The sequence below is a fragment of the Protopterus annectens genome, chromosome 1.part0 (assembly GCF_019279795.1).
Source record: "Protopterus annectens isolate FY-2018-M chromosome 1.part0, PAN1.0, whole genome shotgun sequence".
NCBI lineage: Eukaryota > Metazoa > Chordata > Ceratodontiformes > Protopteridae > Protopterus > Protopterus annectens.
In genome coordinates this window covers 1716392574-1716407500 of record NC_056725.1, presented here as the reverse complement: position 1 = coordinate 1716407500, position 14927 = coordinate 1716392574, and the positions used below count along the sequence as shown (strand labels likewise).

At 39.7% G+C, this 14927-nt stretch overlaps 1 protein-coding gene across 1 annotated transcript in view; it reads left to right on the top strand.

The window, feature by feature from the left end:
- ADGB (androglobin) overlaps positions 1–14927 on the top strand; it is a 4124629-nt gene that overhangs the window by 3566240 nt on the left and 543462 nt on the right. Inside the window, exon 31 of the mRNA XM_044074542.1 lies at positions 13222–13424. Within this exon, the coding sequence (XP_043930477.1) occupies positions 13222–13424 (203 nt within the window). The remainder of the gene's footprint in view (positions 1–13221; positions 13425–14927) is intronic.

Sequence of the window (14927 nt, the reverse complement as noted above, 5' to 3'; positions counted from 1 at the left end):
TGTGTGTGTGTGTGTGTGTGTGTGTGTGTGTGTGTGGAGCATATCTGTTTGCCTAGTTATAACTGAGATGCACCTCATGTGGCAAAAAATACCAAACTCTGAGGCCCACAAGAGGTGTGTGTGTACTGTATTGGGCTGAGGCACTTGAATAATGAGTATGATATATGCATGGCACTCAGTCCTTGTTCCCTTTCTGATAGGAGGAACAAGTTAATTTTGAGATGTCTGTTACCTTCCACTGGGCTCAAACCTCCTGCAAGCCTTCGACCTCAAAATAGCTCAAGAAGCGAGCCCTCTCACCTTTACTTCAAGCTGAAAAAAGGCATAAAGTATCAGATCAGATGCAAATCAGACCATCCTCAGATCTGAGAGTCTCTTCGGATCCAACAGTTGCCATACTAGCAGACAAGTCTGCTCCTCAGATATGATTGTACTCAGATCCTAACACTTCAGATCCCAGTGCAATCTCGGATCTGGCAGACATTATACTGATACAGAGCTCTTCCCCGGTTGAGCTCCCTCAGATCCTAAGCCTTCAGATCTGAGGTCTCAGAGCCATACACCTGTTCAGAGCAAGCCAACATCACCAGCTCTGACTTCCCAGATTACACCTTCACCAGCTAAATCCAAACATTCGTCAGTATTCCCTAGGTCTTCTTGGAGCTTTTCTCAATCAGAAATGGACAGGATGAAGAAAATCTTTCTCAAAGCTCAGATCCAGATGGGGATTTTGCCATCGCCATCCCATCCTGGATCCATGAGAGCACCAATGCCCATGCTACAAGCTCCTCTTCTGATTCGATCTACAGTCTCATAATTCCAAGATTTGGTTTCCTTGAGAGAGTCATCATTGTATCTTAGAATGTGTCTTTTTTTTGACTCAATCTGTTTCCTGGACCAACTCTGTTCCAATGCCCTCTGACCGGAGTCAGTCCAGGATCCAAGATGTTGATGCTGGCTGCGGGGGGGGTGACTTCAGCCATGACCTGGTTGAATCCGTCCATCCCCCTAGCAGCCTCAGCTTTTGACAGCTCAGGCCTAGCTCTGTCCAAAGACTTTGGTTCTGGGATGGGCTCTGCTCCTTCTTCTCCGGTGGCTTTGGTCCCGAGGGAGGAGAGGGGAAATTCCCCTGATCTGTCAGCCTTCTGGGTAGTAGAGAGAGCTTTCTCTAGTCCAAGAGATATAACTCCTCATCCTCTGGATCCTACCCAATCGCCATCTCATCTGGGCTTTGATTCCATCCATCCTGCCATTGGTCAGCCCCCTCCCCCCAGGTAAGCCTCCAGACTACTTCCCTGCAAGGGGTCCCTGCTTCTTCCAGTTCTTCCCCTGACCATCTTGCAAGGGAGGTTCATCGGAAAAAAACATGCAAGAGGAGGCATGTGGACTCTTTCTTGGAGTCCTTAACCAAGCACACTGATTTTGATGAAGGAAAAGGATTCCGTAGATCTCCACTGGACAGTGTCTCCTTCAGAGATATCTTTGAACTCCTGAGGCAAAAAGATGGCTAGTCCTCTCAAATTCCTTCTTCCAAGAAATCAGTGTTTCTGGAGGCTTTCGGGGCAGGCCCGTCTATGTCCTGGGTGACTTCCCCAGCAGATGAACTGATTGATTTAGTTTTCCAGTGGGCATGGAAGAACCAGGGCACAAGGAGCCAATCCCCAAGCATCCTGATAAATTCATGAGACCTCCTTCTCATCACTTATATTGGTGCAAGGGTGTCCCAGTTGATGCTAATGTGGTGTCAACAGCCACAAAAAAGGAGCTCACCGAAGAGAGCTCCTTTGCTCATCCCCCGAACAAGGAGTCTCAGACTTTGGACAGATATAGAAAGCATGTGTCTGCTTCACCTACCTTCACGTAGAGAGCATTAAAGTACTTGGCATGTTTTACACAACTGCAGAGAGATCTGGTCAAGGAGCTAACCAACTCTCTGAAAGAGGCTTCGTCAGAGGAAAACCTTTAACAGGTTTCTCCCCAGTTGGTGACTCTATCTTCCCTGGCAAATTCCTCAATGAGGCTGATCTTGTACTCTTGTGGAAGGTGCCTCTTGAGCAGCCAGTACAGGCATAGCCATTAGGCGACATGCCTGGATGTGGCTTTGTGATTTTGCAGAAGCATTCAAGGCATCTTTCATTAACCCCCTCCTTTGATGGTTCTTCCTTGTTTGGACCATCAGTGAAAGAAACACTTACTCGCAGTGAGAAAGATGGAAAGACCTTGTCTGCTGTAGGAATCTTTCTACCCCCCCCCCCCCCCCCACACACACACACACACAAAGGACTTTGTCAGGAAATCAAAGGGATGGGTAGAAGCTTTGGTTCAGAAAATCTCAAAGTCCATTCCAGGACTTGCATGGGATAACTCTTCCAGGGGCAGAGGAGGAGGTTTCAATGGTAGACACCACCCCAGAGGCAGGGGAGGTCTGCAGAATCTGGGCTTTAGAGAACTATTTGCCAATAAGCACTATCACCGCTCCTGAACTGCTACCTGACTGCCCACCTGTGAAGGCAGTTGGAGGATGTCTGTCCTTGCTCCTAGATGCCTGGACAAACATCACAAACAACAGCTGGGTGCTAAAAATAATATGCAGAGGTTATTACATTCCCTTTTCCCCTTCACCTCCATGTCCCAGAGGTTACTCCCTGATCTGCCACCCCGACAGAGGGAGTCTGCTCTTCAAGAAGTTCAAAAACTTCTAGAGAAAACAGTCATCCAAGAGGTCCCAACCAAACAAGTAGGATACGGAACTTATTCTCATTTTGGTGCCAAAGAAAACAGAGGTCCTAAGACTAATACTGGATCTCAGCAAACTCAACCTATATGTCAAAAAGTCGAAGTTCTAAATGGTTACTGTTCAATCCATTCTGCCGCTTTTACTCAAGGATGATTGGATGTGTTGTACAGATCTCCAGGATGGGTATTATCAGATCAAAATGAACAAACACTCCAAGAGATATATGCACTTTCAGCAGGGGGCCAATCATTATGAATTTAGAGCAGTGTCTTTTGGTCTCACTGCAGAGCCCCAGGTGTTTACCAAATGTATGGCAGCCATTGCAGCCCACTTGAGGCTGAATGGATTCCAGGTTTTTCCATATTTAGATGATTGGCTCCTTACTGCACCAACAAGGCATCAACTGATTCAGGCCAGGGATTACCTGTTACAGATATTCAATTCCCTGGGCATTTCAATAAAGTTGACAAACTTGATTCCTATGCAGAATCTAGAGTTTATAGGAACACAATTAAACACTTCCACTCCAGTATTTTCCCTACCTCTGCATTGCATAACTTCTCTGAGACAGCAAGTCCAGGACTTATTGCATTTTACATCTCCTCAGAGTGTTGGGTTCTATGTCAGCGGCCATCATTCTCTTACCCTTAGCAAGATACTTTATGCAAGTCCTACAATGGACCATAGCTGTTCAATGGAACCAGCTCCTATCTGCTCCTGTCCGACTAACTCTAATATGCAGAAGGCATTTGCAATGGTGGATGCAGTCAAATGACCTGTTGTTGGGCAGATCATTCTGTCTTCCCCCTCCAATAGCCACGCTGACTACAAATGCTTCCCTATTGGGGTGAGGAGGGGGCATTATAAAGGAAAGATGGTCCAAAGCACATGGTCCCAGCATGAGACCAAGCTGCATATCAGTGTCCTAGAGAAGAGAGCAGTCCTTCTATCACTGCAAACCTTTCAGGACCTTCTCCCTCTAGGGAATATTGTATTTCATACAGACAACATGTCAGTGGTCTGGTATATAAATAAACAAGGTGTAACCCGATCCTACCCATTATGCAGAGAGGCCATGAGAGTTTGAGAATGGGCAATCCATTCCAGCCATTTTCTAATTGTAGCACACATTTTTGGGGAAACCAACATGCTCGCAGACAGTCTCAGCATGTCTATTCTGACCCCTGAGGAGTGGTCTCTCAGTCAAGCAGTAGCAAACCAGATTTTCAGCTGTTGGGGCCAACCTTGCTGTGATCTTTTTGCTTCTCCCTTAAACAACAAATGCAACAAATACTTTGCTCTGACCCTCCCAAAAGGGGAGTCAGCAAAAGATGTTCTAGTCCATGAATGGCCCCTTGGTCTCCTTTATGCTTACCCCCCTCCTTCCCTTGATTCTGAAGTTTCTACAGAAAGCCAGCAGGCTGAAGTACTCAGTGATCCTCATTGCCCGCCTCTAGCATCATCAGGTATGGTTCCACTTCCTATGGTCTCACCTGAAGTACCCCCCATAGATCCTGGATCCCAATCATGACCTCTTCTCCCATCCATCAAAGCACGAAAACTCAGTCTCCACACTCTCAAACTAACTGCATGGTTTCTCCACTTCCAGTGATTATAAGAAAGTGCAGGCTAGCTTCCCCAGTTTGCAACATAATCTTGGCCTTGCAAAAAGCTTCCACAAAAAAAGGTCTATAACTGTTAAGTGGATTTATGATTTGGGCTTTAAAGGAGAGTATTGATCCATTTAAAGCTCCTACGTCAGCTATTCTACTTTTCTGCGTTCAGTTTTTCATGATGGCACCAGTTTCTTTACCATTAAGTTACAGCTGGGTGCCATTTCTAATTTTCATTCAGTTAAGGGATCTTCCTGTATTTCCTCGTCAAAGTTATGCAAAGACTTTATGTAGGGTATTTTTCTGCTAAGACCTCCAATAAAAGATCATTCTCCCCCTTGGGACCTTACAGTTGTCCTTCAAGGCTTTACTCAAACCTTTCGAACCGGCAATAGCTGTGACTTGAAATTTCTTTCATGGAAGACTATATTCTTGGTATCCATCATGTCAGCCAAGAGAGTATTTGAACTGCAAGCCTTGTTAGCCAAACCTCCTTACATCATTTTTCATAAAGACAGGGTTTCTCTTAGAACTAATCCATCCTTTATGCCTAAAGTAGCAACAGAGGCCAACATTAACCAGTCCATTTCGATGATGGTTTTCTTTCCAAATTACTCGGACAAATGAGAGTATACGCTACATCTTCTCTATGTTCATAGACAGTTGCATTTTTACCTGCACAGGATGAAAAAGCACAGAAAATATGATCAGTTCTTTGTATCTTTTTCTACTAATCGTTTGGGTCAAGCAGTATCCAAGATTACCTTGGATAAATGGATAACAGATTGCATTTCTACCATTTATTCCCAAAGGGGGTTGAATTGCCTCATTCACTTAAAGCCCACTCAACTAGATCCATGGCCACTTCTTTAGCCTATTCTGCCAAAACATCTACTGACAAAATATGTGTTGCAGGCACTTGTTCTAAGACTCAAACATTTGTTTTGAATTATAAATTGGACATTGTCTCCAGAACAGGGCATCCTTTGGCTCGACAGTGCTCCAGCATATCCTCCCTTAGAGGCCACCCAGGAGTTACGTTGCTGGGGACTCTGACCCAACAGTGAGGAAGAATGAAAAGGACAACATCAGGTATAAAAGTTATATACTTACCATAACTTGTCATCTGTGTTGTCCATTTTCATTCTTCCTCACTTCCCTCCCAACCATCCCTCAACCTTGGTATCTTCAAGAAGTTACCTAGAGGAATTTGGAATCCCTAAATTCATGGTATGGGCCCCAGAACTCCTGATATGTTCTATTTCTTGTTGGTAATGTTACTTATTATGGCAGCAAACTTGATCTGAGGAGTTAGGAGAGGTATGGTGCATTATAGGAAAGGGAGGAGCTTAAGACTGGGTTCCTAAAGTCTTGTGAGTGCGGCCATGTCCCAGCAGTGAGAAAAAATGAAAATGGACAACACAGATGCCAAGTTATGGTAAGTATATAACTTCTATTTTTATTCATCCTAAGATTAGGATTTTACTGTATTCTATAGCCAGGACACCAAAGTATTTTGGGTAAATGTGCATCTGTAGTTACTTGTTAAGTGCTTCTAATTTGCTTTTATTCTGTTTTTCTGGAGTTCTCATTCTTTTGTCATGTTTTATTTTTATTTTTCCTGTTTATATTTCTTCACCATGCTTCAAAATTATTAAGTATTTTGTCGTTATTCTTTGTAAACTTACATATTATTGAATAGCCATTTTTTTCAATATCCCTGTTAATAACATAATCTTTGTAATATGTTGGTTTGTACTTTTTTTTTGTTTGTTTGTTTTTCCCCCAGGACTTTGAGCAATGGTTCTATCTTCACCCAGTATGCTTATTTCTTCCAGTGGAAGGCAAATGGCATATTCCCAGGCAAAACAAGAGACCTGAGGTCCATTCATTCCTGCCTGGGAATTCTACTAACCCTGCAAAACCCAGCAAGAATCAGGTAGTGGGGTGCAGACTAGTTTGCTGATCCTGGGGCGGGGGATTTACCTGCTCCCCCCAGGATCACTGCTCCTCCTGTGTGGCACCTCCAGGCTTACAGCTTGCCTGCTAAGGGGAAGTATGCCTCTGCATGCCAATTCCCTCTTTGCTTGCATAGTATAAATGCACTAAATGCAGTGACGACTCTGCAGACCCAGAACTAGATTATGTGAATACTTAGTATTCCTACTAGGTCTCATTGATGTAATGAGCCAGAGCCATCTCCCTCCTCTCAGAATGGATGAACTAATAGCATCCACTCACTCCCATCCTCCCCAGCCAACTCCCCCATATACCTGAGCTGTTAATCAAACTCAAGTTTGCTCATGGTGTAGCCAGTGCTATATCCCCTATAGTACAGAACTGATCTTGAGCTCTCCTTGTTAATCACATCCAAATCAGTTTTCTCAGTTGTCAACCACATGTATTCTGAATTAACTGTTTTACCTTTGTGCATTTCTGCCCAGGTCTTGGCCAAAGAATAACCTTACTGCCTTGTTAACAAATAATAAATAAATAAGCGTTGACAAATTTAATCTTCTGGCATCCACAACCCAGCAAATTTAAGGTAAGGGATTGACTTTCTGAGGGGGAATGAGAGAGGATGAGTTGTCATCAAGGCACTATGGCTAAAATACATGAAACATTTACAGGGAAGCATGAGTTTTATACGTTCACTATGGCTCTCCCTGATGAGAAATTGTTTTGCATCCAAGCACTAATCCCCAGTGTTGAAAGATATAATGTTTAAAACAAATTCTTAATGCTGGTTTAAGTCCCCCTCTCAAGAAATTGACCAAGATGACTTTTTTACAGCAAATGATAGTAAGAAGTCTTATCAGTGACAGTTATAATCATGCATGTCAAGAATTTAACATGCGATTATTTTGCTAAGAAAGTAAAAATATGCTGTCAACATGACAGTAACAGTATGACTCATTTAATGTTTAGGATGAATTATTTTAACAATATAAATGAACAGCTGATCTCTATGGCAAAGATTCTGATTTATATACTTCTGAATGAAAAATTATGAAGAAATTGAATACCACATCTAGAATGTTTCTACAGATGTTTAAGGATGTTTATTGTGTTGGTAATTTTGTTTTAAACTGGAACCTATTTCTATTTTGGTTAGGAAGAAATATTGACTAAAGGGTAAGCACTGTTCAGACTATCTCATGGTTAATAATTGAACCTTTCATTTACATTACAGTTCTGTCTGGTCCCGATGCAAATTTTTTGATCGCTGAAGTTAATAAATATAGGTGAAAACAAAAGACATTTGTTTAATGTTTTGCAACGTTTCTTCAGATTGCTCTTAATATTGTACATGAGGAGGCAAGAAGCTTTTCTTTTGTAAATGAAGGAGTTCAAGGGGCTAAATCAGTATTCTTTTAGGGACAAGTGCCAACATGTGACATTATGATAGGGTAGAGAATAATCTACATGAGGAGACAGACATTGTAAGGGCCCAATAACTCTTTAACCCAGTATTCGTTTCACAGACAAAGGCAATCCTTAAGAATGACTACTTGCATATCCCTATATCCCTGTACAGTTGTAGCATAGAGATTGTGTCTCCTTTCTACATCTCTGAGTGACTTTCCCTGCTTCAGTCCAGAAGTCCCGTTTGTGTAACAAACAAAAAAAAAATTGGAAATAAAATTTGAGTGTGGTCCTTGAGATTGGGCTACAAGGTAGAAATCATGCCAGCAATCCATGATAGACTATTTACAAGAGCATCTAAGTCCCTTGTAAACAGGGAAGAAGCCACTGTTATATAAAAGATTAAGGAAGAGGATTATTCCCCACCCTCCAAGGTTACATAGCATTACGCCAGACAGAGAAAATTACCTTTGCATCTCAGTATCTTTCCAACATCTCCCATCTAAGTGGATTTCCCATTTTAAATAAATCAATCTTGCTGCATATTAAATTTTTATTGTAAATATACAGAAGCATGATGCATATCATATCACAGTTCTAATATGGTACCTGTGATTCATCCTCTGTATGCTGTGAAATGTGTGTCTTTGCTGTGTAGTCCATTATAAAATAAACTGTTGCAAACTGCAGTGGATTGTTATTAATGAGTGAGAGAATATGCCATAATAAATTATTTAATAGTTTATTATAAGAAAGAGTAGTTTACTAGGGGGTATAAAAACTTCTAAAAATATTGTGATATGAGAGAGTTCCATTAGTCATATATGTATTTGTAATCTCCCCTTGCAATCCAGGAGTATGGATGATAAAAAGTAAAAGATAGTAGCACACAGAAAAAATTGTTGTACAAGCCTAATTTGCTACATAACATTCTGCTTGATACAACAGTGTTTCCTTCTAATCATATTCTGCAGATCCTTTATTGCTATAAGGGGTATACCTTGTTTTGGCTAATATACCGAATATTTTATTTTATTTATTTTATTTTACATTTGTTGACCGGGATAGTCCGACTGGATGCATGTCCATTTTCAGCGGAGGCCCGGGGAGAAAAGCTCCAAGGGTAAGCAGATACAGCATTACATAATACCAGCATTACATATTACAAACAGATTATTTACAGAGATTGCATAAGTAAGCAAGTTAAACAAGTTCCACAGGTTAAAGTTAGTCCTGCGCACAAGTCAGGATTAAATTAAATTACACAGTAAACTGGTTAACAGATTTTTACACATTCGAGTTAGCCAGGCTTGATACATTGACATAGCCAGTTAAGTGCCAAATGTTGTTTGAGTCTAGTTTTAAATTGACCTAAGGTGGAAAGTAAGGTAATATCAGCTGGAAGTGAGTTCCAGGATCTACTTACAGAGTTTGCAAAGAGAGAATCACCGGCTGTGTTATTAATTTTGCTAGTCTGAATTAGTAGTTTGTTAGAGGATCGAAGCGGTCTAGGATTGTTATAGGGGGTGATAATAATTTTAAGTGCAGGAGTATTGTCCGGATTATAGAGGATTTTATAGGCCATAATCAGTTGGTTATACTGGATTAGGCTAGGTAGTTCAAGCCAACCAAGCTGATTTAGATTGATGCAATGACGTGTCCTAAAAGGCAGCCCAGTGGCAAACCTGGCAATGTGGTTGTAGCAAATTGAGAGTTTGTTAAGGACAGTCTTGTTCAAATTCGAGAGTAGAGGGGATGCATACAGAAGGGTTGGAAGAAGGTGAGAGCGAGCTATGGCAATTTTAGCTGGAGGGGTTAGGAAGGCTTTTATTCTGTAAAGTGACCCTAGTTTTTTTATTGATGGTTTTGATAGTTTGGTTAACATGTAGGTCAAATTTGAGATTATTGACTATGATGACACCTAATAGTTTTGTAGATGGGTCAGGGGAGATTATTGTGCCATCATTTGATTTTATGGTAAAGGTGAAAGGGGTAGACCTACATGTTGGTGAAAATAACAGCATTTTAGTTTTTTTGGGATTTAGGATCAGACAATGTTCAGAAAGCCAGTTTTCTATTGTATTAAAGGTAGTCTGGGTAGCTGACCATAACTCTACTGGAGATGTGGCTGAGCAAATCAGAGTAGAGTCATCAGCATATTGGATACAGCTGACATTTGGGATGACAGTATAAAGGTCGTTAATGAAGATGGAGAACAGCAAGGGCCCTAGTATAGAGCCTTGTGGTACCCCGAGGGTGTTAGGTAGAAGGTTAGAGAGTTTGTTCTGCCAGAGGACAGCCTGCTGTCAACCATTCAGGTAGGATTGAAACCATTGGAGGGCTCCAGTATCTAGACAGAATGTTTGCAGGGTGTGGATTAAAAGTTGGTGATCAACCATATCGAATGCCTTGGAAAGATCCAAAAAGAGGGCTGAGGATATATAATTATTGTTGCGATTATGGTTTATGGTGTTAGTAAAGGCTAGGAGGGCTGAAGTAGTGCTGTGATGAGGACAGAAGCCATGCTGAGTGTCTGCCAGAAAGGCGATTTTGGATTAGGTGGTGCATGAATTGTCTAGGAATACATTTTTCCATAATCTTTGCAAGTGGAGAGAGTATAGCTATTGGCCTATAATTGGAGAATTCAGTAGAGCTGCCTCCTTTGTGAAGTGGGATTACATAGGATATTTTCCAGATGGTGGGAATTTTAGCTTCTACTATGGTTTGATTGATTAGTATTGAGACGGAGTAAGCAATAGCATCAGCTGATTTTTGTAGGTACTCTGCAGGGAGTTGATCAGCAGAAAGTGTAGTGGGTTTTAATTTTTTGATCAAGGTATGGATAAGTGAAGTGGTGACTGGTTGGAAGCTGAACGCAAGTAGGTTTCTAGGGGTGCTACTTTCAGGACCAGAGGAACTAGAATATTAGGATATCATTGGTGCTGCATTGGGTGCTGGACTTCGGAGCTGATTGTTGCAGAACTTAAACTACGCTAATGTTTCTTGAAATGTAGTACAAGTAAAAAAAAACTGCCATTTATTTAATTCTGACATCAAAAGATACCACATAAATATTTTGTAACCCTGTATAGCTTAAAGGATAAAGCACTTCATCATCCATGCTATTTAATATAGTGGCTGTAGCAGCAAGTGGTAAATTTTCAACTGTCAGTTGTATTGTACTTATCCCTTGTCTTGGCATAATACAAGTCTACAGCTATGGATTTTCATCAGCTTCAGAGATCTCTTTTTTCCCCTTCATTGTGTTCTGGAAAAGAATAGATGCCAGAAAGTCACTCACACTAACACACACAGCCAGAACCAGCACTATAAAACCTAGACAGTCTCCTAGAGCCTGCTGGCTGGGAGGGGGCCTGCTAGCCAGGGGGCTGCCACAACATTTAGTTCTAAAATTTTCAAGGGCATTTGTTCTTTTTTAACAGAACGACCCCCTTGGCCTTTGCATCTGTGCATCCCTGCATGCGTCAATGCACACACTTTTCCACATCCTCACTCGTGGAATTTAAACATAATGAACATTCTTGCATCCCAGTATGAATCTCTCTACCTGCCAAAAGTGTGAGCAAATGACTGACTCTAAGCCTGACACACTTAATGCATAAGGGACTTGTGTGTGTGTGTACGTGTGTGTGTGTGTGTGTGTGTGTGTGTGTGTGTGTGTGTGTGTGTGTGTGTGTGTGTGTGTGTGTGTGTGTGTGTGCATTGCCCTAATTAGGGCTGGTTAGTTAGTTCAGGCTCAAACCTTTTATCTTAGTTACAGAGGACAAGAGCCTAAATCCTCTACACCAACTACCAGAGCACTCTAAGTGCATTTTCAAGGAATTGTGAGCTTCAGTGCATTTTCAAGGAATAGTGAGGTCCATTGTATTTACAAAGAATTGTGACCTTTATTGCATTTGCAAGGAATTGTGAGCTTCAAGGGAAGAGAAGTTCATTGCCGTCATTCTAAGTCTGTTTTCAATGTGCAACTGTTTTGTTTAGCGAATGGTCATCACTGTTTGTGCTATAGAATTTGAAAGCAGTGTTAGTAGTACAACAGGTAGCATACTTGCTTTTGATGCAGATGGCTATGGGTTCTGCTTCCATACCATGTAGATGGATTGTTGATACTATGTTGTACATTAAGGTGGGTGGAGATGCTGTAGTCCTGAGTATGTCCTCCTTTGGATAAGGTGCCAAGTATATCCATTTCCTATTGAACTATTACCAGCTTACTTTTTTTCTGTTTTTTTTTTTTTTTTTTTATGTAATCTAAGTAATTTATTCCTCAAGGGCAGCAGACACTGAATTTGTAGATGAAGCTCTGAAATATAAGGTTGTTTGGTAGCAGCAACTTCTTTATTACTTATAGATCTCTTTAAAGTGGAATTACTCAGATGGCTTTTGCTTCTGCAGAGATTGTGTATATTGACTGATATTCAGTGGCCTTTTATGGTTGAAATGTTCTGAAATGGGCAGTTTTGTCATCATTGGTTCATACATTTTGTTTCATTACCAACTGGAAAAATGTTCAAAACTACAAATGTAAGACGCAGTTTAACAAGTGGTGCTGTATTATACAAGGAATATAATTTAATCAGGAAGGTGAATCAAAGAACACATTCATGTCTGCATGGTCCCAAAAATGTGTGCAAGGGGCCTATGGTTTGAAAATAAGGGCAGAGAAATTTACAGTTAATGCTATCTGTTTTCATTGCGAGACTGTACTGTTTTGTTTAGCAAATGTGTACCACTGTTTGTGCTGTAAAATTTGAAATAAAAGTATTAAATTATATCCAAATATCTGTAATCATTGTAGAGTAAAGAAGAAAACAGTATGAGCACTGACGGGTCTGAGCAGTGTTTATGGGAACTGGGGAGAAATAGTCAAGTTATGGGAAAATGGAATGGGTGTGTGGGGGTGGCTGTTGTGTGTTTGTCTAGGTGGGGCCCCCATCCATTATCCTGCCTAGGGCTTCATTTGACCAAGATCCAACTCTGCTAACACATGTTGTAGTGTGATCTTTCCTCATGGCTTTGTGACATGCTTCCTGCAGCAGAAATTATTCAGATACCACCAAGCTAGAGATCCACTTTCTGCAGCAGTGCCCTAAAGAACCAAACTGAGCCTTATTTTACCTTGAAACCTGCTTCACTGAAACTCTGTGTTTCACAATATGATCTCCTTATTTGACCTACATACTGAGGTGACAGTCTGTTTCTGTCTTATGCTAGTGCCAAGCACTTTGTGACACCACATGCTTAGATTACTGAGCCTCTCCCAAAATTAAGGCTTCTTCTACTGTCCATCACAGACCTGATGAGTATATATATAATCAGTTGCAAAAATCAACAAGAAATGCTATTAATATACATTTAGCTACATTCTGCACATTTGGTGTTTGCAATACCATTTTCTGTTTTGTGTGATTTTTAAGCTGTTTCAGTCTAGCTTTTGTTTTCATGACTTTGGTTTATTTCCTATTGTCCATTGCCAAATTTTAGTTTATACAGAAAAACATGAAGAACCAGTTGTTACACCAAACCCAGAAGTGCAGCATCCTAGTGAAGGACTGAAATCTGCTGGAACCCCCAAAACATCCAGGAGGCAGAAAGATAAGACAGACAAAACTGAAAAAGAAAAGTCAGGAAAAGATAAAGAAAAGGAGAAAGACAAACAGTTGCCCTTATCACGGCCAGAGTCTCAGGTAAGAGCTTATTTATTTCCTTAAATATTATAATCAAGAGTATCCATAAAGACTTATATTAATTGTTCTGATTTTTTTAGAGATAATTTAGATACATACATGCATACATACATGAATTTTGGGCGCAGGCAATAATGTCCTTCTAGCCTGCCAGTATACCATTCCCATAATAAGTGTCTAGGTTGTTCTTTAAAATATCTAAACTACTGCTTGCCTTAATGTGATTTGCTAGTCTATTCTGTGCATCAGCTACTCTCTCAGAGAACCAATTAGTACACTTCTCATTCTTATAGAATTTTCTGTATAGGTTGCCTGATGATTCTGTACTATTTTTGATAAACTCAAACATTCCCAGAGGTTGTCTCTAAATGCCTAAATGCCCTATACGTATATATATAGATATATAGATATATATATAGATATATAGACATATATATATATGTGTATATATATATATATATATATATATATATATATATATATATATATATATATATGTGTATATATATATCTATATATATATATATATCTGTGTGTGTGTGTGTATATATATATATATTATATATATATATGTCTATATATATATATATGTCTATATATATATATATATATATATATATATATATATATATATATATATATATGTCTATATATATATATATATATATATATGTCTATATATATATATATATGTATATATATGTGTATATATATATATATATATATATATATATATATATATATATAAATAAGATTTTCTCTTAAATGACTATATAAGACACTGTACAAGTTCAGATTTTTTCTTCTTTTGTAATAACTTAAGTTTTCACAACCTATGCTCTTAGTATCTTTCTGATGCATTCTTTCCAATTTACTCATACTTGTTTTCTTACCAGATTTCTATATTGTTATTCCAACCTCAGTTATGGGTCTAATGTAAATAACAAACAATGATTTAATCTTTTCTGATTTCATAGACTTTGTAAATTTTCTATGCCGCCTATAGTTTTGTAGCTATCATGAACCAATTGGTTAATATGATTAGAAAAACTTAAAGCTGGATCTACCTATATATCCTAGATCCTTAAGTAAATCTGAAGTTTTGATCAGTGCTGTATTTATTTCAGTCTTTGACTACAAATCTCATATGCTTTATATTTGATGTATTCATCAGCATATTATTTTCATGTGCCCAAATGGCCAATTTTAGTCAAATTCTTTGGCAGACATGCCCTATCTGTAATACATGTAATCAGTTTGCCCATTTTCATGTCATCTGCATACAAACCATAGAACACTTCAGATGAAATAATGGATCTGAAAGATACAACCTAAACAAGTATGGCACTAGGACAGAGCCCTGTGGGACACCCTGACTATAACCTAGAATTTTACCTGTCCAATTGCTTTATAATACTTGCCATGTCCTGCTTGTAAACCATGCAGCTATCATACTATCAAGAGTACATCAGCACCTTCTTGTTCTAATTTATTGATCAGTTT